This window comes from Lichenostomus cassidix, chromosome 1 (assembly GCF_008360975.1).
Source record: "Lichenostomus cassidix isolate B80296 chromosome 1, HeHo_3.0, whole genome shotgun sequence".
Lineage (NCBI taxonomy): Eukaryota > Metazoa > Chordata > Aves > Passeriformes > Meliphagidae > Lichenostomus > Lichenostomus cassidix.
In genome coordinates, this window is record NC_139479.1 from 89,236,437 (window position 1) to 89,262,319 (window position 25,883).

Consider the following 25,883-nt stretch of genomic DNA (forward strand, 5'->3'; position numbering starts at 1 on the left):
GGCTATCATCCCCCTGTAGCCTTTGGAGGTCCATGGTGGAGCAGAGCTCCATCTGCAGCCTGTGGAGAACTCCGTGCTGGAGTGAGTGGATGCCTGAAGGAGGCTGTGACCCCACGGGAAGGCCACACTGGGGCAGGTTTGCTGGCAGGACTTGTGACCCCGTGGGGATTCCCACTGGAGCAGTTTGTGAAGAACTGTGGCTTGTGGGAAGGACTCATGTTGGAGAAGTTCGTGGACAGCTGTCTCTCATGGAAGGGACCCCATGCTGGAGCAGGGGAAGAGTGTGAGGAGTGGCAGAGACAAGGTGTGGTGAGCTGACTGCAATCCCCATTCCCTGTCCCCCTGTGTGGCTGGGGGGAAGAAAGTAGAGAAAATTGGGAGTACAGTGGAGCCTGGAAAGAAGGGAGGAGTAGGGGGTAGGTGTTTTTAAGATTTTGTTTGATTTCTCATTATCCTACTTTACTTGATTAGTAATAAATTAATTTTCCTTGAGCGAAGTGTTTTGCCTGTGGTGGTAATTGGTGAGTGGTCTTTCCTTGTCCTTTTCTTCACCCATGAGCCTTTCATTGTATTTTGTCTCTCCTGTCCAGTTGAGGAGGGGAATGACTTTGGGTGGCTTTGGGTGGCCCCTGGTGTCCAGCCAGGGTCAACCCACCACAGTCACAGTTTAGGATTCACAATTCTGGTTTTCTCTGAATTCCCCTTGGAAAGCCTGTTCTGCTTTGTAGCATATTTCTGTTCTCTCCTGATGGTGCTTAGCTTTTTGTTTAGTATTTTATGGTACTTTGATTACACAAAGTGAAACAAACCTTTCAGAACTAAGCTATAGATCAAGTTTTTTTATATATTTGTGTAGAGTAGACTGATCATGAAGCCTAGGTTGGGGTTAACCCCAAGGCAGCAGTTGAAATTTTTAGTGTGTTGAGAGAAAAAATGCTGGGTACTTATGCAGGCTGGTATTGCTGATCATGCCTGCCCTTATGCTGTCAACAATGGTGGGAAATTTCTTTTAGAATGTTTTGAATATACCAGTAGAAGAACACATACAGTAGAGTCAGTACACACAGTTACTTGGTTTTTATCTCAGTTGGACAAGGTCTTTCACAAAATGCTGCTTCAGGAACTTTATATTTATGGGTGATAGGGGAGGCATTACTGTGGATCAGAAACCTGAAAGGGTCAAAAGACTTCAGTTTTCTTAATGATTTGGAAAAAGGGAGGAGAAGGAGAGGGAGGAGGCAGTGTCTGTAGTCAGCACAAAGTTGTTTAGGGTTACTAAGGCAAGAAATAATCATCAAGGAACTTAATTAATCTAGAAGAACTGGCAGTATTGTGAAGATACTAATCAGTGTTAATAAACTGAAATATGACAGAGTACAGAGTAGCTTGAGCTGCTTCTTTGGTTTATGTTGTGGTTTTCATTCATCTTTAAAACAAGAAAAAAGACTGGGCAGTTCTGTAATCAGTGAGGATTACTCAGTAGTAGTAATTTAAAAGGAAAATGGTGTGGGGAAGGATGAGATGGCAAATACCTTGTAATGCTGTTCTATTAATCAGTGCTGAAATTCTGTTTGAGTGTGTGTTTGGTAATGGCTGCTCTGTCTCAAAAGCAAATACCAGAGCAAGGGTATGGTGAAGGAATTAATAGAATGTGGAAAACTTTATAGGAGGAAAAATTAAAAAAAAGATGTCAGAAGATAAGAAGAATGGTGAACTGTCATGAAATACTGAAAAATATACGGCAGATATTGCCTTTTCTTGTAATACAGGAGTTTGTAGAGACGTTTGACATTTAGGTGTATAACCTCAGTGACCTCAGATTCAAGGATAATACTTGACTTTTAATTTGTTTTTTTAAATTTTCTCCTCCCAAAGGGCAGTATCAGCAGGTAAATGTTCCTGAAGATCAAGCAGACAAGTTGCTCCTTGCAAGCTGGGGTCTTCCCAAAGCAGTTCTGGAGAAATACCACAGTCTGGGAGTAGTGCAGATGTTTGAATGGCAAGCAGAATGCCTAATGCTCGGACAAGTTCTGGAAGGGAAGAACCTAGTTTACTCAGGTAGGCGAACATCTGACAAAATCAGTTCCCCCTAACCTTTCCAGTACCATTTATGAGGACGTACTGGTGCTGAAGGATTCTGATTTGGTAGATAAAAAGGTTAAGGTCCTTTTTCTTCTGGACACATCCCATTAAGATTTGTCCCACTGCTGTACCTCATACCTGACTTAATGGTCTCCTTTCCAGATGTGAAGAGAGACTTTTTCCCCTGTTTTCTCATTTAAAGTTCCTTTAGAAACTTATAATTAGGAGTCAGCTAATGATGACTCTTATTGCAGACTGTCAACTAGGAACTGAGTGATAACAGCAGTGGTAGATCCAAATACTTCTGAGAATATTACTTACTATCTATTTTTTCCAGTCCATTTATCATTTCTCGTCACATATTGTGTGTGGGGGGTGTGTGTAGAAGGGAAAGTAGTACAGAAGGAGAAGAAGGAAGGACTTGTGGACTAGAAGCCTGTGGGAAATGACATTTGGTTGTCTACCCTTCATGGGAAAAAAAGTTCTAGAGCAGCACTGAAAAGATGAAGAACTTAGAAGAGAGGTGGGTGATTTTTAGCCTTCCTGACTCTTTATAGGGTTGACTGCAAAAGTGGTTGTGGGTGAGAGACATCAGCTGAAGAGTCCCACCCTAAGTTCTCCAGTAACAGCTTTGGATGCTAGCTTTGTGATGCTTGTTCTTTGGATTTATTTTTTAAACTTTAAAAATTTATTAAACCACCCTTTCTTCTTTATTCAAGCTCCTACCAGTGCTGGAAAGACTCTTGTTGCAGAATTGCTGATTTTGAAGCGAGTCCTGGAGACTCGTAAGAAAGCCCTTCTCATCCTTCCCTTTGTCTCTGTGGCCAAGGAGAAGAAATGTTACCTGCAGGTAAGCAGCATTCAAGGAGAGTTAATTTATGGGTAGTAGGTTTTGGGTCATATTTTTTAAACAGAATTGCAAAAGCATGGATTTTGGGGAAAAAAATTGATGAGTTTTTAAAAAAAATAAGTTGTAGGTAATTTAAAATTCACTCTACATTGGAGATGAAAACAAATTAAAATTTTAGCCAAAAAGGTAAACTTGGGAAAATTTTATGGAGTTGATTAAAACACTGTTACTTGTTACTTGCATTTATTCACAGATTTTATGATACACAAACTTTAAAGGAAGTTTCTAATGAGAGATTGTTTCAGAGAAAGTACAAAGGGAAGGCATAAAGGATAAAAAAATATTTTAGCTTTCCTTGGGGTGTTCCGCCACAATTTTATGCTTTTGATTTCACTTTGACTTTGCTAATTTTTTCTGCCAGAATATGGTTATGTCTTGGCTTCCTCACCCCAGCTATTTAAAAAATAAATTACAGTGGGAACACCCCTTTTAAAATATAAGTATTTTTTCTTGAAATATTTTCATATCAAACATTTTTGCCCTTGGGTAACAACAATGACTAAAACCAAATCCAAACCCAGCAGGCATTTTTGCTATCGTTTCTGGCATTTATGACATTTTGGTTGTTCATCAGCTGAGATGGTCTCTTAACTTTACAAATTGCTAGGAAATCCTATAAACTGAGTGCAAAAGCTACTTGGTAGTGATTGATAACGGAGACACGTTTTTGCTTTAATCTTGCAAAGCTGGAGGATTATCAGTGCTCTGTTCTACTACGCCTGGCATGAGGTTTGGCCATAGCTGCATATACTTGAACTCAAAAGATGTCCTACCTGTGAGGTCCAAATATTTGTATCTTTTGTTAATGCTGTGTGGGATGTGTCAGAGCTTTGGCACTGCAGTAATGAGACCTGGAAGAGAAGTTGTTGTTTCTTCGCTTTCAGTGTGAGATGTGTCATTGTGTTTGGCATTCCATATCTGGCTTTTGCCCAGGATTTTTCAAGAGGAAGGTGTCTTTGTACATAAGCCACTGATATTATAAACTGTTGCATTGTGTGTTCCCTAACATTTCTAATATTAAATCTTTTCATACAAAACAGTGGTCCTCATCTTTTACTCAGTTGTGTACACTGTCTTGCAACGTGTACTCTGTGGGTTCTGCTTTGGAAATAAAAAATGACAGTGGAAAAAAGAAGTGTCAGTAACTGGCTGAGAGAAGGCTTTAATCTGATTAGTTGGCATTAGAAGTACTAGAAATTGTAGATGTAGAATGCAGGCTTTTGTGTGATTCCATCAGGCATTGGTCAAATTCAGAGTTGTAACCTTGGCATGATGTTCTGTATCCTTGGAAAACAGGCCCTGTTTCAGGAGGTGGATGTGAGAGTTGAAGGCTACATGGGAAGCATGTCTCCTGCTGGACGTTTTTCTGCTCTGGATGTTGCTGTCTGCACCATTGAGAAAGCCAATGGACTAATCAATAGGCTCATAGAAGAAAACAAAATGGACTCACTGGGTAAAATACTGAGGCTTGACTATTGTGGGGGTTACATATTCTGGGTACATGTGAAATCATGGGACACTTTGTATTTTCTCAGTTTGGTACCTGACAGGCACACCATATAGGAATATGCAGCAATTTTCTTCTTCCAGAGCACCTCTGATTTGGATTTAGGAGGACAGTCCTACTATTCCATGTAGCTCAGCAACTGGGATGAGTAGCTAGAAGCTGCAGGCTTTAGTTTGACAGGGGGATGGCAAGCTGCTGTTAACAATGATTCCCATAGCTAGGAAATGTTTTCTAATTAATAAAATTGAATTAAAGTTCTGAGATATCTTTGAGTTCAAGGATATATTATGTTAGTTTGTTTTAGACAGAGATTGTGGAATCTATAATCTGTCTTCATTTAGCTTGAGGAAGAGAAGGAATTACATTCTGTGCTCATCTGGATCCAGATAAGCAGAATGATTACACAGTGCTCCTCTGGGTAGGCATGGTGACTAGGAGGGCTGGGACATTCATTTCTGTCTTGTTTGCTCAAAAACCCTCTGTCCTTGCAACATTGGCTTCTGGGTCACTGTGGCCCTGATGGCTGCTAGATAAGGGAAGTATTCATTAAGTATTTGAGATGAGATAAAACCTGAAGAAGCCCAATGTTTCCATGTACGCTTGGAAAGAGATGTGCTTTCCTAGTCCAATCAGAAGTTTGTTCTTCTCTTTTTTTCTCTGCTCGATAATGCTATACCCAGTTATGTTTATACAGTAATCCTTCCCATCTTCACTCTGTCCTGTAACGTAGCTGGTTGCTATTTTAAGGATGTAAAAATTGCAAAAATAGATGAGGATCAAACTGCTCTGAGACCTCCACCTTTGAAACTGCTGTTCTGTGTGCATCTGGTATCATAATATTCTGCTGCATTCTGTACCAGAAGGGCTTTTTAGTGAGAACATGGGAAATAAAACCTCCCAGTGTTTTTCAGAGTGTGAGATCATGGGATAACACTTTCACACCTGGATCTATAGGGGCTGAATCACCATGAATGCTTTAGAGACTGTCAGTGGGCTGGAAGATGAGTGGGTGACTGTTGTGCAGCATTTTAAGCTCATTCAAATGGAGGCTCCTGCAGTCCAGCTAAATTCTTGAATGTATGTCTTCATCCCTTCACTTGCAAGAAAACCAGTTATTTACTTCAATATATGGCTGCTTGGTTTAGGTGTTTTTTCTTGTTTAAACTAGGATTAGTTTGATCCTACATCACCACACCATACAAGCTGTACTGCTAGCACAAGGCAGACAGTGGGGTCAGGATGACCATTTTGATGTTGGTTTGGGTGCCTTGGAAGCATACTCAGTATATTAAAATGTGCTGTTGAATGATATCATCTTTCAGAAGCTAGAGGTACATCAAATCCCTCTGGCTGGAACCTCCATTTCATTCCTACATGTGCTTTCTAAGATGAATGTACTTGAGAACAGTAATTGAAGTATAATCAGCCAAGTGACTACAAGATTTGAGTTTATGTGTTCTCAATACCAATACCTCCTTAAAGCATCATATTTTTCTTTCACCATTTGAAAACACCTCTGATGCAAACCTCTGGTTTTTTGTGCCTCAATATAGTCATATAACTGAAATAAGGGTAAATTTTTTTCTTTATATGCTTCTTTGACATTAATTTTTAAATTAAATTTGATTTTAAAAAGTCATCTTTATGTAAGAAATTGACAGATTTTCTGTTTGGAGATAAATTTTCATAAAAGCTGTAAAATATGGGTATGAACTGAAAATGCCAGTTTAGCTGTCACCCAAAGCAAGCTTGTCTCGAACTGCAAGATTGTACCTTGTCTTCTAATTAATTCTAAATTTAGACTAGTTTGTAACAAGGGTGTTTTATCTTTTGAGATGAGTTATTGGGAGATGACTGCAATCCTGGCTGGATTCCATCTCAAGCTTGAGCTGTTCCTTTTGCTGATGTCAACCCCATGCTGATAGCTCACGTTGCCTTTGGAAATTGTTGAGAGAAACTCAAATCCTCTGCCTGCCAGAACTCTCTTTGCTGTACGAAGCAGTTAAAAGCAATGTTGTGTTGCTAATTATTATATAACGTGTCAGTTTAGAACATCCAGGTACACAGGAGATGATATTCCTCTTGTTCAGCCTCTTGACACTGATGCTAAAGAAATCTTTAGGAAAATGATTAGGGAAGAATCTGCTGCTTTCTCAGTATGTCAGCTGGGAATGGATTTGCAATGTCCTGTTGTGATACTTGTTTCTTAATTTAAACTTGAAATTAAATTGTTACTAGTTTAATTATATTAAAAAAAAATCAAGTCCTCCTTGCTTGTCATTCAGAACTTTTTTTTTTAAACAGGATGGGGATTTAAAACAACCTAGTTATTCTGCAGTAAACATGTCTGGTAGCTCTCAGGTACTTTTTAGTAGATTTTTTTCAGCTGTCTTCTAGGGACACACCTGATTTGCAGACAGAAATAGCAGACTGAGTCTAGCCTCATTTTCAGCAGCAATGTAGTATGGTGAAGTTCTGGCCTCACTTGCATTCCTGAACTTGTTGAGTAGAAAATACCATTGCCTGCTGGAGCCTGAAATCCTCCTTGTCTGCAATTCCATTTTAAGATGAGGATAACTTGTGCAAAGTACTGGTTGCCTGTTTGCTCCTGGTGTTACCCCAGTGAGTGTGTTCTGAGTACTGCCTGCATAGGGGAGAGCAGTTGTGCACAAGTGACAGTCAGGTCTCAGCAGTCTGCAGACTGCCAGGGCAGTGCAGCTCACAGGTTCAATATCTGTTTGAGTTTATGTTATAGCTGAGCAGCTTCAGAAGGTGTGAAACAAGTGGCCCTTGCAAAACGCTGCTTTGCAAAACACTCCCTGTGCTTTGGCCTGTAGGTACCACTAGTGTGCTGTGCTTCATCTCAGGAAGCAAAATGTGCTGCTGCTTAGCACACAGACAGGAAAGGTGACTTGTATGGATTTTGCTTGGGTAGATATCTGATTAAACTGTCCTGTCTCGGCTGCTGGAAGAATTCAGACTGATTGTTGTATAGGGAAGCAGGAAGAAGCTTTTTCTGCTAGCTGAATAAATACATATTTGGTGACCAATGAATTGCCATTTTTTACAAGCAAGCACAAAATAGAGGAGGTGCAGGAAGACAGAGGAGCTGGATGGGTGGGAGTTTGTAAAAGAGGCTGATGAAGCAGTGCAGCACTCTTTTCTAACTTCAGGGGCTTGAAAGAGAAGGAGGGAGAAAACAGACGGAGAGAGAAGGAACATATGTAGGAAGGAGAGAAAAAAAAGAGAAGGAAAAATAGCATCGAAACAGATAATATAAGGTCACATTTGCCCTTAAGCTCCTGCTATTTTAGCCGTTCCAGAAAGATATTACATAGCTGCACCAAAGAGGAAAAAAAATTCCACAGCAGCAGAGCTAATGAAGCGTGGTGTCCTCTGTGCCCTGCTTTTTTTTTGTTTAACCTTCCTTTATCCTACTGCATATCCCTGGTACCCTGTCAGCTGGCCAGAAAGGGTATGTAATGCTGCTGGGATGTGTGTGGGTGCACTGAGTGCCTGAGCTGTAGTGCCTCTGTGTTTTCTCCTCAGGGAAGACCCTAGTCTGGTCTGTTGTCTCCAGCTGCTCATATTCAGAAGCCTTTTTAGACATTATTCTTTTAGGTATTTCTACACACCTTAAAAATTTGATGGAAGTGGTTAATAGATTAAAAAGTCATTTGCAGGAGGTAGGAGGGCAACAAAGCTGTCACATAAGGATTTTTTTTCCATTAGAAAGCCAAAGCTAAATAGTAGAGCTCATTCAGGTTTGGTTAATGAAGAATAATGTAATAGGAAGCAGACTCTGCCAGTATAATTACATCTACTCTTGGGTTTTTTCTGACATTACTGTATTAGTAAAAAATGATGTTTTTAACTAAGACAATGATGTCAACAAAGCTTTTGACTAGCTCATTTAGGTGCTGGAATTTTCCTTTTCAGATACTCTGAAGCCTGGGTTTTTCTGCTTGCAAGGAGATTGCAGTGTAGATGCAATATTGTTTTATGTGGTGGCTAGACTAACAACTCAACCTATTTGTTTTTATATTTTAAAAGCATATTGTGTGTTTGTGAGGTTGTGATTGGTGTGAAATGTCATGGCATTGGTTATGATTTATCTCTTTCAATGACAGAAGGAAGTGTTGGGAAGCACTGTTGGATTTGTGAATATAAATTTCAGTTCATGTAGAATGTGAAAGGATCAGGGCTATTTGTTCTTAGTTTGGAGGTTTGTCAGATATGACCTGAGTGCTTTTCTTTATCAGGAGTTGTGGTTGTGGATGAGTTGCACATGCTGGGAGACTCACATCGAGGATATCTGCTGGAACTCCTCCTGACCAAGGTTAGATATGTTACAGAGAAGGTAGCAAAAAGGTGAGTAGACTGAGATGTTTGTCTTTTAATGCTAAATAATTGATGACTAAATATTTGTTCTCTGTGTGAATGGAAATTTGGGTTAGCTCCAAGGTTTTTATGAGAGTGATGGCCTAGACTGTTTTGTTTGTTAAGATCTCATCATACCACTTCTCAGGAGCCTGCCATTGTAGTTAAATTTTCTTTTTTTCATGGTTTTCAATTTGTGTGGTACCATGGGATATATTCTCTCAGGAAAACAAATAAGGCTGAAGCTTTCATTTACTTCTTTAGCCTGTTTAATTTTTTTTTTTAACTTTGGATTTTTTAAAACAGTTTTGCTAGCAGATTTGCCCTGCTTAATTTTTTAGTGTTTAATGGAATGGGGTAATTATCCTACTGAAATGTTCAGGTGGTGTGGAAGAGTGAACATGCTGTTAACTTGTGCATGGTGAGCTGATCAAAAGGCTTAGAGGATATGCCAATAGTCTGCTTAGTTAGCACTGCTCAAGGTGAGCTCTGCTTTTGCTTATAACATTTGATAGCCTAGTGGTGCATGCTTTCTTGCCTTTAGCACAATTGGTTGGACACTGGGGATTAGATCAGATGCTTGACAAGAGCTCTAGAAGTTTTTAAGAATTCAGTATCTCGATCCTCAGCACCAAACAGCTCCATAGTGCCCAAACACAGAAAAAAGGAAATGGAGGAGATGATGTAACCTTCTTAATCTTTATTGGTGGTGCTGAGAGAAGAGTCAAAATCAACTATTTCTTTAGCACAAAAAGCCAGATTTTGCGTTTTCTCTGCTGCTGCTTGTCTTGTGAATTGTACAAGTGCTGGGCTAAGCAAAGATCATCTGTTTAGTTCTGGGGGGAACTGCCATTTCTATACTGTCTCTCCACTGGACATTTCATCCAGTATTTCCTATTGTGATTTCCAGGATCCAGCAGTGTTCTGGGTCTAATCCCATCTGACTTCTCATATTCTCTCCATAAATCCTGGAAGCCAGTACACTTTGGAGCAGTAGGAATGACTTGGCCACTCCTTTTCTCTTGGTTTATCATGTAGCTGCAGCACAGGTTCAGGCCCACCCTCTGCTTTGCTCCCTTGCATTGAAGCAGCAGGAAGGAGAAAACACTTGCCAGAGGAAAAAGGTGCAGGTGCATCATGGAATGTTCCTGGGAAGACACAGTGTTCCAGCAATCACCATGCAGGCATGCTAGGGCCTAGATTCTCCATCTCTCTGTCAGTGTCAAGGTGGCAGTGGTACCCTGTACCACTTACTGACATGAAAGAAATGGCTGCTATTTTTGCTTTGGAATCCACTTGCGATTCCTGGAGCTGAAGACCACATTTTCTCTCATATGTTTTAGTCTGTGTTTTGGCTTCTTTTCCTGTTATTTCATGAGCTTATATAAAGTTTTCAAACACTGTCCAGTCTGGCCAGTTATCAGAATGATCAGTGGCTGTCTCACTGAAGTACAAACTGTGTCTTCACACCAAGAGAATGTTCTCAGATGGCCATTGCCTGTGTGGGTGTCCATGCTTCTCCACAAGGCTTTTCCAGACAGCCAAAAGTCTGCATCAGATTTTTTTCCTCCCCAGTCAAATAGTGTGTAGTGGAGCTGGAACTTTTTTAATCCTTGGAGGTCAAAAGTTGCTTTAGGGAGGAAAAGGTCCAAAGTTCTTGTAGGGGCAAAAATCTGCAACCTTGATGGTGAAGCTGTGCTAGCCAATGCTCAAAGAACTTGGATAACAGAGAGTCTCCCTCTCCCCATCCTCTTATCAGTAACTGGCCTTTTATACTATAGCTTCTGGGTAATCTTGTTTTCTCTGTCTTTTCTTTGCCAGGATTACCAGGGTCTTCTAAGACGATTCAGGTTATTTCTGGGCTCACATTGATTTGTCAGATCTTTTTATTTTTTAAAGTCTCCATTTGTGGCTCAGTGCAATGCAAACGAGCAGTTTTCAACCACAAGCTTAGAAGCATAAAAACACCCCTATTATGTGACTGTAAAAGCCTGAATTAAAATCTGCATTTGGGTATCTAAATTAACAGTTTGTGTTTTCAGGTTTTTTAGGAGTCCATTACTTTTCATTGCCTTTAATGGAAGCTGCTGTTCAGTGCTTTTAAGAAATGAAGCTACTTGCTTCTTTGCTGTACTTCAGGGCTTTGGTTCGCAGATCGGGGAGGACATTAGTCTAGTATTATTTGTCCTGAAAAGAAAACAAATAGAAGTGTTTTAATTAAGGCATTTAAACTTAGAAAGCTTGCAGTGGAGACTGAGCCATTGCTTTATTTCCATGGTTTTGTTAGTGGCAAGGAACTAGTTGATCAATGTATTTGTTTTCAGTCTCTCCAAATATGCAGTCAATTTATAGCTGTGGGCTTCCTAAAGAAGATTAAGGTTTAGGTTCAAAATGATTAAAAGTTAAATTATCTTGTTATCAATGCATAACCTGACATTGTGTTTGCTAAGAGAAGAGTGTGGCTTCTTTCTTTGTCAAGAAGTTGAAAAAATTAGCTTTGCACTTTAGACTCTGGATGGAGGTAGCTTGAGCTAGTTTTCCTGAATTCCATTTTCCAGAACAGGAGCCTGTGTTGTCACTAACTTTCATTTTCTTTTAACCATTTCCAGACATGGGAAGAGGACCAGTCCTGGTTTTGGTGAGATACAGATAGTAGGCATGAGTGCTACCCTCCCTAACCTGGGGCTCCTGGCCTCCTGGTTAGATGCAGAGCTGTACTGCACAGATTTTCGTCCTGTGCCTCTCAAGGAGTGGGTGAAAATTGGCAGCAACATATATGACTCCTCCATGAATTTAGTGCGAGAATTCCAGCCCAAGCTGCAGCTGAAGGTAACAAAACTCTGAGCAGTGGTTTGGGTTAATGCCTTTGCTAGTGCTAAAGTTAAAAAGATAGCTCCTGCTATGTTTTTTGTTTATTTTTAAATAGATGACATTCCCAACTTCATTGTTTACTTCATAGACTCATGCTGAAACTGAGAACAAAATTGGTATTTTTGTCTTCTACAAAGACAAAAATGTAGGTTTTGTCTTCTGTCTTAAACAAAAAAACCCCAAAATACACACACTCATGAAGTAGTATGAATTCTTTAACAATCTTGAAGATTCTTGAGTCTGACTTGAAGACAAAGTTGACTTTGCAGTTATATTGTTTCTGAGCACTTGACAGGTATAAAGAGTTTGATTCTCCCCTTACCCACTACTCTATCTTGTGTCTGGGATTCTGCTTTGCTTTCATAAATGCAGGTGAGTATTTCCTGCTTAGAACAAGGAATTTGCATTCATAAGTGGGAGAAAGTATCTGCATTAAATACTGATTTTGAACCTGCTTATGTTAAGCTGCTAAATGATCCAATTTTGACAGAGATTAGAAAGCAGATGCCCATCCTGATTCTTCTGAATCTGTTTTTGGCATTTAGTCCTTTTGCACACTTGAAAAGCATATGGAAAGTTAAAGGTAACATGCTACAATGATTTTGAAGAACCAGATGGGTAGAAATGGGAAATTTGAGCTCCCTACTTGTTGGGTCATTTTCTGTGGAGTCTTTGAAGGATGAATTGTCTCTCCAGTCCTTTCAACTGCTCTGTATAATACTAGTGTAGTAGTTGGACAATGTGGGCTGAATGGCAGCAATATTTTGGAATGTTTTACAGTTCTTGCTGTGCACAGACATTCTCTTGTCAGTAGCATGGTGGTAGAGCAAAGAAAAGGTATCCTAGAAACAAAAGGAAATGTTTTTGTCTAGAGTGTTTGGAAGCTAGCTTTTATGTGGTCATATTGAGAAGGTGATGTTGCATTTGGATATTTTTTGAGATGGTTGCTTTGGATAGTTACTAAATTAAGCACGAGAAAGAACTAAACTAGGCTTATGACTCAACAGTTTAAGGGATTTGGCTTATTTTGTACAACTGGATGATCCTGGGCTTGAAATCTATCACTGGATCTTCAGACTTCTCTGCCTCAAGCTGGATCAATAAAAGGGAACTTGATGACCTCACCACCTCGGCTGAATTTAGCTGAATCCTTGTGGAGAAGTTCTTGCCGTTGCCCCCCTGTTTTCATTTGCATTTTAGTGCTTTTTATTTCTTGCTGTATACCTACATTTTTCTCTTCCTCCTTTGGCCTACTTGCTACAAGAGAATCTAACATCCTCAAGCAAAACAGATCAGTTGCAGGGACTGTCTTAGGATCTTAAAACCAAAAAAGCAAGCTGTAAACAGCAGGGTTTTGTATGAACATCTATACAAGTATCCCTAAAAGCCTTCCACTGTGCTCTGAACACTTGCAGTCTTTGGTCAGCAGCGCTTGCTGAGTGCATCTTACTGGGGATGCTTAGACTGCTACATCTCATGCTTTTAGTTCAGACATCCAAGTTAACAAATCTTCCCTAGTTACTGTTGAGGGGTTTTCCTTTGGGGCTCTTCATAGTTCTTCTGCAGTGCTGTTAGCCGTGATGTGGAGGTTGCAGTGATTTATTTGTGCAATGTGTGGCCTTCATTCAGAAAAAGATTTATGAAGGCAAGATGTAAAATGTTACCTGTATTCCTGGGTAGGTGCAGAACTGCCCTCAACAATGTGGTCATACTAGTGCTTGGACTTCACAAAGCAAGACAGAAACTAAGATAACAGTGCTCCATTTTCTTTGCTCCTCTTTCTGACTTGAAGTAGAAGATTCCTACTGTGATACAGAAGGACAGCATTTACAAACCCCATCCAATCTGAGAGTGCACTGAAAATATTTTATCTCAATTCAGGGAGATGAAGACCATATTGTGAGCCTGTGTTACGAGACTGTTTGTGGTGGCCATTCAGTCCTGCTTTTCTGTCCATCCAAGAACTGGTGTGAGAAGCTGGCAGACATCATTGCCAGGGAGTTCTACAGTTTGCAACAAGCTGAGAGTAAGAGAAAAGTAGTTAATAGAAGACTACAGTATGCATAGTGCCTTCAAGGTAAATTAATTTTAGTAGGAACTATAAAAATACTTTCTTTCTCAAGGTTCTGGGAAAAACTCAGCCCTTACCCCAGTTGTTGTGGACAGAGAAGGGATTGATGAGGTCCTGGATCAGTTAAAGCGTTCAATCTCAGGCCTGGATTCTGTGCTCCAGCGTACTTTGCCATGGGGAGTGGCATTTCATCATGCAGGTATTCCTGAATATTTTGATCTTGAATTCAGTAATGGTTAAGTCATATCAGTTCTTTTTACTGTAGGTACCAGCAATTTACCAGTTGCTTTTTTAAGCCTTTTGTAGCTTATGACTAAATAAGCTTTGAGAATCCCACAGAGGCAAACTTGAAATTCTTTTATTGTGGCCAAAGACTTTAATTCACAAATTGTTTTGATAAATCTTCTGTCCATTGTGTTGGATAACAGCAACTTCTAGGCTGCAACTTAACTGGGTTTTTTTTTGTGAAATGCTTGAAAACTTAAGTGATTTGCAGCTCCACCATTTTCAAGTTGCTCCTAAATCTGCCAGAGTATTTCAGAGCAATCTTCCTCATCTTAATGCTGAAATAAATGAGTTCAATAGAGGTAGTATAACAAGAAAAATAAAAGGAGCATGTGTTGTGAACACTGCTGCTTAGATTTTTTTGTTTCTTACTTAGGTAGGAAATAGAGTATGTCACCTGTTGATTGACTGAGAGAAAGGACTGACTGGGAGAGACAACAGTAGCTATGGCATTGATTATGTACAAGGAATAATTCCAAATGCTTATAGAATCTGTATTTCTTTCTCAAGAATAAAATTGTCCTGAAGCCCTGAAGGAAATGTAGAAAGATACATACTAGATCTGTAATGGCGATAATGAAGAAGGAGTCCCAGGTCAGGATGGCAGATGAGTAAATCCTAGTTCCCTACTGTATTCTCATTTTTATATTACTTCTTTATGTATTTACTCACAGTGCTTGTAGATAAGCAGTAAGTAGTTAATCTTGCTACGATGTGTACAAGCACCTTAGAAAAATTAGTTTATTACTGTCAATTGAATAATAAAGATTTAATGGTGAAATTTTGCTTCACTTATGGGTCAGAAGAGGTTGTCCAAGGTAGTGTTTCAAGTCTAGCTCCTACACTGAATGGTGAATGTTCAAGAAGTTTGTTTGTTCTTCCCTTGCTGGGCAGCAATATTGTTAACCCTTGAATGCAGTCTCACCATCAGGAGGTTGACTAAAAGCCACATCTCCCCAGGTCTGACTTTTGACGAGCGGGACATCATCGAGGGAGCCTTTCGGCAGGGCCTGATCCGAGTGCTGGCAGCAACCTCCACTCTGTCATCGGGAGTGAACCTTCCCGCGCGCCGCGTCATCATCCGCACACCCACCTTTGGGGGCAGGCTGCTGGACATCCTCACCTACAAGCAGATGGCTGGAAGGGCTGGCAGGAAAGGGGTAGACACAGAGGGTGAGCACAGCCTTTATTAATATTCTGTAGGAACGGTGTTAACCTGATTAAATCCAGGGCGGGACTTTGCAATTAGTGACTAATCATGATGAATTCCTTCGGTATTCTCTATGATTAGGTTAATCAAGATGAATTTGTTTGGTATTAATTTGTTTGGTATTAGTGGAGTAAAAATTGTAATTCCCAGGGGATTGTTTTCACTGCCTGAGACTGACTTTGGTATTTACATGTCAGTTACTTCAGGAACAGGCTATTTTCTCCTTTGAATTCTTGTTAGGTTCTAAGGCTGTGTTGTTCATTTGCCTTAATTCTGTGATCCATAGTCAGTTGACTAAAGTGTTTATAGTTTCAGTGAGAAAATTTGCAGTAAACTCTCATCGGACAGGTCTAAAATGTATGAAATGCATTTAAAGTCTACAACCCTAATTTGACAAACTTCTGTTGTCTGAAATTGTGATTTAGATTTATTAAACTTCTGCTAGACTTAACCATCGATTTTATGGATCTTGAAAGTAGTAATGAGACAGAGACAGGGAAATATGAACAGTAGTTTACAGATAATATGGCACCTTCTTGCATTCAGTGGCACTGATTGATGTTCAACAAAATAATCCTGCCTGTTATTTTAATTTGCAATGGAAATGTACCTTTGTGGATGATGTTTGCAAAAAGCCGCATTATACAAGTATAAACACAGTAGAAAAGAAAAGAAGTTCAACAGATGCAGGAAGTGGGATTTGCCCTCCTGATTGTTTGATTGGTGCTTGCTGGAGCCCTATGTAAGCAGACTGTTCTTACATTTAGCTTTCTATTTTTGCCTGAGTAGCATAGCAACAGAGCATTTTGCGACCTATATCTCAGCGAGCTCTCCCTATGCGTTCAAGAAAAGGGCAGCTGCATGCTGGATTTCGAAATTTTCCAGACTTTGTCATTTGACTGTAGATGGCAGGTGTAAAATTACATTATTCCTTGAAGTCTCTTCTTTTTCCCCTTCAAGTTACAATAATTAGTACCCTTTTTGACAGTTCTGATGTGACTGTGTTGTGCACAGTAAGCAGTTGATTTTATGCTGATGAGCTTCATGAATGTACCATTTTTTTCCACTCCATGGAGTCTTTTGGATGAGAACATAAAGCTATGTTGCCAGCTGCTACTCTTTCACAGAGTAGGGAGACTGGAGGACAGCAACTTCAACTGGAAAAAATGCCTTATGTGGATATGAAATTTAGCTGACAGACAGAAGTTAAATGCTGTTGGGTTGAATTCCTCCTCCTCTCCCAACATTGTAGTTTTGGATTATCTTACACTTTGATTTTTTAATTTCTTTTTCCTGATTTGATGGTTATTAAAAATATAATTTTAGAGAGTGAAATTTGTTTATTTTTGCATTCATCAAAACTGCCATTTTCCTGAGGAGAAATAGGTAAAGCTGAACAAAACCTAGAATTTAATGAGGCCTTTGCTGGTTTTAATGGAGTTTTATGTCTAGATATTGAGAGTCTTCTGGTGTTTCTGTCTCATGCTAACCTAGATTTCCACTTGCATCTGAAATGTTCATTAATGGATATTAGAACAGCTCAGTTCCCTTTTTTTGATTTGTTGTTTACTAGATTGCAATTATTGGCTTTAAATTTTCAGTGGCATCTTGGGAAAGAGTATCCCCCAAGTCTTGTAAAACTGTCAGATAATGTAGAGCCAAGTGGATTCCCATCTTCTGTTAGGTTTTCTTTTAGCTATATCACTCTGGAAGAGTCAAAGGAAAGTTTTCAGAGGGAATTGTAGGTCACATCAGAACCCAAATACAAAGTGAATGAACATTCTTTATTGCTAAAATAAAAAGAAGCTTTTCTTTCACAAAGCAATGCTTTACAGGCAGTTTATCTTATCTACTCTCCAATTCTGTCAAAAGTACATGGTCAACAGATGTCAAAAGTTTCACTTGGCAGGATAAAAAAAATCCAAGACACATCCTCTGAGCATCATTTAATCCTGTAGTTAATTTATGTAATTATGTTTAAGCTGTATTTTTTTACTCGCCTACACTGCATTTATTTATTCTGTTCATTAAATTTAAGTGCAGTTGTGTTTTCATTGCCTCTGGATTTGCTAATTAATGTAGCATTTCCACAGCTACAGTTTTATCATAAGTTAACATTCCTACAGTCTTACTAAGATATCCACTACCAAAATTACCTTGTGTGCAGACCATATGCATTTAAATTTTAACAAGTTATCATAAATCTATAATGATATTTACTGTACAGCTAATCCAAAACGAATGCTATCTTCTTAGTAAAAGGCAAATATGTCCTTCCAATAATTAATTCATCCTGTGCCAACAGGCAAAGCTTGCAACAAGCTAAGGTCTTCCAGTGATCTAGTTTCTTTCTAATAGCTTTGTGGAAAAAAATATCCTTTATGTGACCACATCCTTTATTTTCTATGGCTAAACTGTACTATAATATCATTAAAGAAATTTACCAGTTATTTTAATTTTTCTTTCATCGCTCTGCAATGTTTTTTGTCTCCCACAGAGTTTCAGTAGTTAGAGATTAACTTAACAATGTCTCACAGAGAATTTTAAGGTAGGATATATTTAGATATACTTTCAGTGGAAACCATGCAGGATACTTGTGTGTACGTGTGTATATATGCATATATGAAACTTCAGAGAATGCATAGTTACTCAGATTAGTAATTTTGTATTTCTGAATTAGTTATTTCTGCAGTGGAAGCTGGTTGACTTAGCTGCCAAAATGCTGTGCAGCTTTTATGTTTTCTTCTTACTTTTGAGAATTTCTTCAGTTTATTAATGTAATGAAAAAGTAAAATTGATATATTAGATTATAATTCCAGTCAACTCCACAACAAGAAGGAAGAGTGGTTTAGCAGCAAAGCAGATACACAGAGAGGCTATGGAATCTCGGTAGCTGAGCTGGCAAGACCCTGACTAGCCTAATGTAACTTTGAAGCTGGCTCTGCCTTTAGTTCTGAAGTACTGTGCATCTGTGGAGTTCTTACATAACAATTCATATCCACTGTTCAAGGTTGCACATTTTTTTCTATTCTTTTTTTATTCAGCTTATTTTAAAATACCTACAGTTTTCCATTCCAATAGTATGTCCCTGACAAACTGTGTGCAGCTATTAGAGTGCTAAGATGCAATACTAAGGTCATTGTTTTTGTATTTGTTTTGTTTTTCTTTTCTAATAGGTGAAAGCATTCTAGTCTGCAAGCCCTCAGAAAGATCAAAAGGGGCTGCTCTGCTTCAGGGATCTCTCAAGCCTGTTTGCAGCTGTTTGCTTAGAAGAGAAGGAGAAGGTGTTGCTTCTAGCATGAAAAGAGCAATACTTGAGGTATGGCGCACTCAGGGTTTAGAACTGTGCTTGCACTCGTGTAGGATGGTGTCTTTTGTGACACCAGCAAATGTCTTCTGTGCACTTCTTTTTCGTGTGTTTCCTCCCTTGTCAACCCAGTCATCTTACGCAGGTCTGCCAGCTTCCTTCTGTATTCAGCATTTTGTCTGGGATGTTTCTCTGCTTGCTGCAGATTGGGATGTGAGCACACTGAAACGAGGGTTGCTAAACTTGCTGTTGCATTCAGATATACTCAAGCAGCAGGCAGAAATAGGTGTAATGCTTAAACTTTATGTGTGACCTGACATTCTTAGCTGGATGATGCTTGTAACTTACTGATCCTGGAGGCTTTGTAAGCTGAATTGGGCCATAATGACATTTGTGGAACCTTGTAGGGTCTCTTATTTACCCCCTTAACTTACCTACTTCTTTTGCCCAGGAATATTGAAATTTTGTGAATATATTTTTGTTAAACAAACATGTGGTACCCAATTTGCTCCCTCCTCTGTAAGGTTCCTATGGGAGTATAAGGGACCAAAAGGATTTTATTCCACATAGGTGAGCTTATGTTCTTTTTCAAAGCTGCTTTTGGGCTTGAACTTAGCTTAGATGCAGGAGTCTTTAAATAGAATTTGTTTGCTATACTTTTACTGTCTTGAAAAATTTTGTGATGACTAGAGCTTGGTTGTATTTCAATAGATTTTGAATTTTAGGCAAACCAATGGAATTTCTAAATGTTTTTTTCTACATAAGAGCTGTCTAAAAGAAGGGGGTTCCTTCAAAACAAAAAATCCAAGGTGAAAAAAATCACTCTCAATCAGGAAAACAATGAAGGGGTATAGGATTCATATTTATTAAGAGAAACATTCAGTATGTTGAATAGCCTTACAAGAGCTCCACCTTCATGATTTGCTTTTTCTCTTCACAAAATTGCAGTTTGTGTTCTAACGTATTAAAATATTTCACAGTGTTGGCTAAGAAAAATGCCTAGGGCTAATCTCAAATCTATGTTGCTGCTATGTGTATGTTTACTTTCAAAATAAGATTTTGTAATTCATTCTTTCCCGTAGCTTAGTCCTCTTACTTCTACCCAAGATGATTGACTTCTTGCCAAGAAAAGTCTTTAAACATTGGCTGTTGTTTTGCCTCATATTCCTCTCTCTGGAAAATGGTTCTTTAAAACTGAGATGCTGATCACTCTCTTTGATTCTCTGATCTGATGTTCCATCCTGCTGCGTCTCTGGCAATATGAACAGGCAGTTTTCTTCAACAGATCATAGTGGGGGGAGTAGCCAACACTCCAGAGGATGTACAGACCTACGCCTCTTGCACTCTGCTTGCATCCAGCTTGAAAGAAAGCAAGTGGGAAAATGGGAAAGGGCAAGACACAGCACAGGTTGGACCTATTGAGGCTTGTGTGGCATGGCTGCTGGAAAATGAATTCATTCAGGTTGTGGACTCTGGCAATGATGTGAAAGGTAATGATGGTGTTCTCCCCTGTGACTGCAACTGGTTTTGATTCACTGAGTTTTCTGCAGCTGGGTAGATGTTCAATATAGCCTTATAGTCAGGACTTCTGTGCTTTTTTTTTTTTTTTTTTATTTTCAAGAATTGCGTATGACGAATTTCTAGCTTTCTGGAAGGTATCTTTACACCTGTTTTAGCATGCTTTGCATGCATGTGTTCTTAGAATTCACATCACCTGCACATCACCTCTAAGACTGACGCATCCTAGTCTACAAATTCCCAAAATATCTTTAAAAAAAGCAAACTTTAACTACAGGATTTGTGCACATTACCTATAGACTATGATTTTTGTCTTGCTAAAGAAGAGAAAAAGGCTAGTTTAGACACAGGCAAACCTTTTATTGTTTTCATTTTCCTGCCTTCAGAAGGGAGATATACACTATTTTTTTATTGAAAAAGCAGTTGTGAAAAGTTAGTAATCTCTCAAATGCACCACAACCTGAAAATGGTTATAAACTTGCACTTAAATGTTTCTCTGTGTAATATATATATTTTTTTAACAGGAAAGGTTTATCATCCAACACATCTTGGCTCAGCTACTCTTTCCTCTTCTCTTTCACCAACTGAAGCCATGGAAATCTTTGCTGACCTGCAGCGAGCTATGAAAAGCTTTGTTCTGGAGAATGATCTGCATATTGTCTATTTGGTAGGTTTCTCATTCTGTGTTTTGTATTTTCTACTGGCAAAACTATGGGAAGGAGAGACAGCACAATGCAGTGTTCTTGAGGGCTCCATGAACATAGATTTGGGGGTTTTTGTGCTTTGTGCTTTGCTTAGCTGATCCTTCATGAAGAAAAGTTTCTAAATTGAAAGTTCTTCAGAATTAGTGTGTTACCATAGTGTCTGTTCAGTAGGCAGGCGCTACATGCCATTTAAGCCCATTGTTGTCCCTCTTGACTTCCTAAGGTTTCAGAACTTCCTAAGTTTTGAGAATAAGATAATGGTAATTTTTCTGAGACACTTGATGAAACAAATTCATTTTTTATGTGTGTTTGGTATCAGCAGGCTTAATTTCATTTTACTTTCGAAGGCCCAGGAAAATGTTGGACGTTTAGTATCTATTTTGCCTTCAAAAAGCCTCAGAAAGCCACACTATTTTCTTCCTATGGGTGGGCCTTTCTTTGATTCAGCTACAATGAAATTCACCTCTAATTTAGTTTACTTGCTTGGTGATGCTGCCAGGGCTAAAGGAAGGTGTGTGTTAAATCTTACAAGGGGGAAGTGTCCCAGAGTGTGTCGAGATTTATGAGCACATAACACTTAAAAAGCTAAGCACTGCTATTAAGACCTTTGGAGAGGAAGCCATGAAGCTGTGAAGGTTAGTGAGGAGACCAGATGGAGTTGCACTGAACAACTTGGGATTCATGGCTTCCAGAGGCCCATCATGCAATCATCATCTGAAATCTCACAGTCAGCTTTAGCCTTCTTTAAGTGTAGAGTGTATTCTCTTTACCAGAATGATAAATCAAAGCCAAAACGTGGGAATCTTTTCTGTAAAGAAAGTTCTCTTCAAGAGGAATGTGCTTGCAATTACACAGCTGGTTGAGCTGTGGGACAGGGGCAGGCAAGAGACTGTGGGTACCTGTATCTGCTTGCTGTGTTCATTAACCCAGTTAGGGGCTGATACTGATAAATTTTTTTGGATCTACTACTGTCCCATATGTATTCATATCTCTGTTTTAGAGGGCCACATTGTATTTTGTTCTCTTTCTACTAGGTAAAATGAACTCCTTTGTGTTATGCACCAGTGAATTTTTCCCATTTGTATCTCCAAAACAGAAAAAAAAAAGATGAAATTTGTTCCTGTTCTGGGGTAGAGGCAGTGATGGCATTGTGTTTTTTATGCTGTACTTTTTAATTGCAGCAGCTTGTCTGAGGTTATTTTAAATCATACACTGTTGAACAAAATGTTCTTGAGATTCTCTTCTGTTAAACTACTCTAAACCACTTTCTTGCAAGTCTGTTCATTTTCAAGGCCAAAGGTTTGTTTCATTTTGTTGCTTTTTGAATTTTTTTTAAGTATTGTTCTTTCTGTGTTCCTTATGGGGTACAGGGAAGTTATCTGCTATAATGCTTTTTAATTCTTTTAAGCTTGAATCTTTTACTTGCACAAATATGAGACTGAATTTGAGGCCCTTGTATTTTAGGGTAGTTGATTAAAACAAATAAGTATTTGCTAAAGTAGGAGAATAGTTTTCTTTAAAGAAACACCCATCTCACAACAAAAGCCCAATAAACAACAAAAGACAAACCCTCATCTTAATAACTCTTGTTCTTCTCAGCAAGTGAAGAGGCATGGATGGTTTACAACCACATAGGCACCTTGTATTCTGTGCCATTTAACATGTGTGCCAAACAACTCTTAGTTCTTCCAAAATAATCAGTCTTGCTTTATATCAATAAAGATATGAGGACATTTTGTCTCTTCATAGAGAAACTGACTCTGTACTGACTAAACATTAATAGAACTGGTTTTATGTCTACAAAACATTTAAAAAAAGCTCTGGATGGCTTTTTGTTAGCATAAATAAAAGCTGAGGTTTTTTGTACTCCAGGTAAATGAAAGCTTCAGCAAGTTCTGGCAAAATCTATGTCCTTCTTGCTTTATCAGATGCTGTGGCAGTCAGTAGTGTAGTTATTAGTGGTTTTAAGAGGTTGATAGATATCTGTAAATTATGTTAAAAAAAGAATGAAATTTTGTTCTGTTAATGGACATTGAAGATACAGCTTAAAAATCATGTAGTGTCTTGGATTGAAAGAGCAATCTGAGAAAGACTCTAAATTGTTTAATCGTTGGAGTATCCATATGAGTCAGAGCTCATCGGTACAAATGTTAAAGAAACGGGATTAGAAGAGCTTTTGCTTTCTTCATGGTACACGCCTGTGACTCAGTGCCTTCACGCAGTGCGTAGGATGCTCTAACCGTGTTCCCTCAGCTGTAGTTTTGTTTACCCAAAGCTCTGTTAGTTCTGTTTATTTCTCTGAAATAGTTTTTTGCATTGTCTTCTTTAGGTCACCCCAGTGTATGAGGAGTGGACCACAATTGATTGGTACCAGTTTTTCTGCTTATGGGAGAAGCTGCCTGCCTCAATGAAGCGTGTGGCTGAGCTGGTGGGGATTGAAGAAGGCTTTCTAGCTCGCTGTGTAAAGGGCAAAATCACAGCTAAAACAGAGAAACAGCACAGACAAATGGCCATCCACAAAAGGTAGCCACAGCATGTGGGTGTGAATGCACAGAGTCTAGAGGCTATAACATTGTAAGGAGCTCAGGCTCTGACTCTGTTTTCAGGAACTGGCACTTTTTCTGAGCTAGCTGGTAGGTCAGAGAGCCTGGACCTGGTCTGCTCTGGTCTGAGAACGTTGCTGGCACAAGATGTTTGTGCTGATGTCTTTGCTGATGTTTTTGGAACCCATCCTCTCTGTTTCTTTTGTGTGCTGTACTGTAGTACCATTCTGTCCTGTGCATCACGGTACAGTTTGCCATGTGCAGTAATGTGCCCTGGATGACAATTTTATTTCTTCATGTATTTCTACAACAGGTTTTTCACCAGCCTTGCCCTTCTGGATTTAATCAGCGAGGTTCCTTTACAAGATATGACCAATAAATATGGCTGTAGTCGTGGTCAGCTTCAATCCTTGCAGCAATCAGCTGCCACTTATGCAGGTGAGTTGTCTGGGCAAAATACCCCAGGAGTCTTAGGCTAGTCCAGATTTTTTTTTTCCTTCCAGATTTGGGGCTCAGGTAGCCACAGTATGGTACTAACAACAAACAGTCTTGTGAAAGCACTTATGGATTTATAGCTTAACCTGTGGTTGCCCCTGCTGTGGAACCAGAGTGGGCTGTGGGAGGGAGCCAGCTGAGGGGAATCAAGCAGTGCTGCAGCGTTCTGAGCTCTGTGGAAATCAGCTGTGCAGCAACATAGTTTGCTCAGTACTAAGCATGGAAATAAGTGCAACTCCATTCTAAAGCTTTGCTCTATCAGAAAAGAGTACCTTTTAGTATTGAATAAAGTTTGGAGCCTCCAAGATGGAGCATGGCTTTCTTCTGAATTCAAAATTCATTGGCCAGAAGGTATAAGGTTATAGTTTTCAAAACAGAGCGAATAGCTTTTGGGTCATTTAACACCAGATCACAGGAGGTCAGACAGCTGCTACCTTTAACTTCCTTAAGAAGGCTGTGTAGGAGTAGAAGTAACAGCCCACCATGTGACCAAGATTTTTTTTTTTTCTGTTGCCTAAATCCTCCATTACTCCATAAGTGGGTTTTCAGTTTTTAAGACAGTTTTAGCTCAATTTGCAAAACCCTCTGTGTGGGTTGCAGCATGAGTCAAAGCCCCAAAATGAAAAGGTCACGCCAACTGATGCAGAGCAGTTTAATTTAATTCTGGTAGTATAAATAACCTTTTTTTAAAACTTTTTAATATAAATAACTTAGTAGCAGTTTCATAATTCTATATATCCAGTGTTAATAATTTTCACAGTAGTAATCTGGGAAGTAAAATGAACTATTGATATGACATATAGTTAAGAGATACGATAAAAGTTGTATTCTATAATCACTGTAAAAATAGCGAGGGGTGCCATGTCTTTCAGTGGTTTTCATAGTCTGTAGATGCAATCTGTAAGTAAGCAACTATCTTTGCTCTGCTCTTTTCCTTCTCCCATGCACTGGGACTGCAGTTGTAACCTTTATCATAGGATTTGCTATAATATGAGCACCCCTATGGTGCTCCCAGTAACCGAAGTTCTGCAGGCCAAGGTCTGCTTTTATGGACATCAGTGCTGTTTTTTTCTCAAAGATCTCTAGCTTCCCTTAGTGTGTCTCATCACTAGCTTTTCTTTTGCCTCTTTTTCAGTATGACTGGGACTCCTGTTCCAGGATATACATGCACTTCATACTTTCAATATTAGCATCTTTGCAAAAACAGTATCATTCAGAACTTCTACCTCAATGATTAACTGCTTAATTGCAGATTAAGTTGAGTTCTGCAAGGCTAGTTCCTGTGCATAGTTGTAATAAGCATGAGTTAGTTTCTGAAAGTAATGGGAAGGTGAGAAATGTAAAGTGAGTGCTGATTCAGATTGGGGGGGTGGAGAGTGAATCCAGCTTAGCAGAACTGGAGCTGGAGTTCAGACATTAACCTAACTTTTGTGTTCCAGGAATGATAACAGTTTTCTGTAATCGACTGGGCTGGCACAACATGGAGCTGCTGCTGTCCCAGTTCCAGAGCCGCCTCACTTTTGGGGTTCACAGGGAGCTCTGTGACCTGGTCCGAGTGTCTCTGCTGAATGCACAGCGTGCCAGGACACTTTACAATGCTGGCTTTGTCACCGTGGCTGATCTTGCTAAAGCCAGTCCTGATGATGTGGCAGCTGCTCTGAAGAACTCAGTACCATTTAAAAGGTGAGAAATCAGGAAGTGCAGAAGTCAAGTAAAGGCATTTGTAAGGTGAAGGATTACAGGATGAAACCTGCAATAAATATTGCAGGGACCTTTTGGGACTTGTGTCAAATATTAGTTAGAAATAACTTGTACATTCTCTGACTGATCATAGTCATTCCATGATTATTTTGAAATTAATAGAAGTATCTTTTATTTGCAAAATAAGTTTTTGACACCTAAATTGAATAAAATTTACTCCTCTTTTCAATGCACTGTTAGTCCTGGGTAAATTGTCAGTGCTTTCTGGGGAGTTTTTGCTGCCTCTAAAAGGCAGCTCC

At 39.2% G+C, this 25,883-nt stretch overlaps 1 protein-coding gene across 6 annotated transcripts in view; it reads left to right on the forward strand.

Moving 5' to 3' along the window:
* The window catches only part of POLQ (DNA polymerase theta), a 59,208-nt gene that overhangs the window by 1,904 nt on the left and 31,421 nt on the right, over positions 1–25,883 (forward strand). For all 6 annotated transcript variants that reach the window (XR_014854152.1, XM_085070073.1, XM_085070077.1 and 3 more), the window contains exons 2-15: positions 1,876–2,058; positions 2,802–2,932; positions 4,289–4,445; positions 8,762–8,870; positions 11,489–11,708; positions 13,632–13,776; positions 13,874–14,020; positions 15,067–15,279; positions 18,493–18,635; positions 19,909–20,113; positions 20,666–20,808; positions 23,175–23,368; positions 23,702–23,826; positions 25,323–25,566. Coding sequence is in view for 5 of the 6 variants with exons in the window: in XM_085070073.1 (XP_084926199.1) it covers positions 1,876–2,058; positions 2,802–2,932; positions 4,289–4,445; positions 8,762–8,870; positions 11,489–11,708; positions 13,632–13,776; positions 13,874–14,020; positions 15,067–15,279; positions 18,493–18,635; positions 19,909–20,113; positions 20,666–20,808; positions 23,175–23,368; positions 23,702–23,826; positions 25,323–25,566 (2,359 nt within the window). In the remaining variant the exon portion in view is untranslated. The remainder of the gene's footprint in view (positions 1–1,875; positions 2,059–2,801; positions 2,933–4,288; positions 4,446–8,761; positions 8,871–11,488; positions 11,709–13,631; positions 13,777–13,873; positions 14,021–15,066; positions 15,280–18,492; positions 18,636–19,908; positions 20,114–20,665; positions 20,809–23,174; positions 23,369–23,701; positions 23,827–25,322; positions 25,567–25,883) is intronic.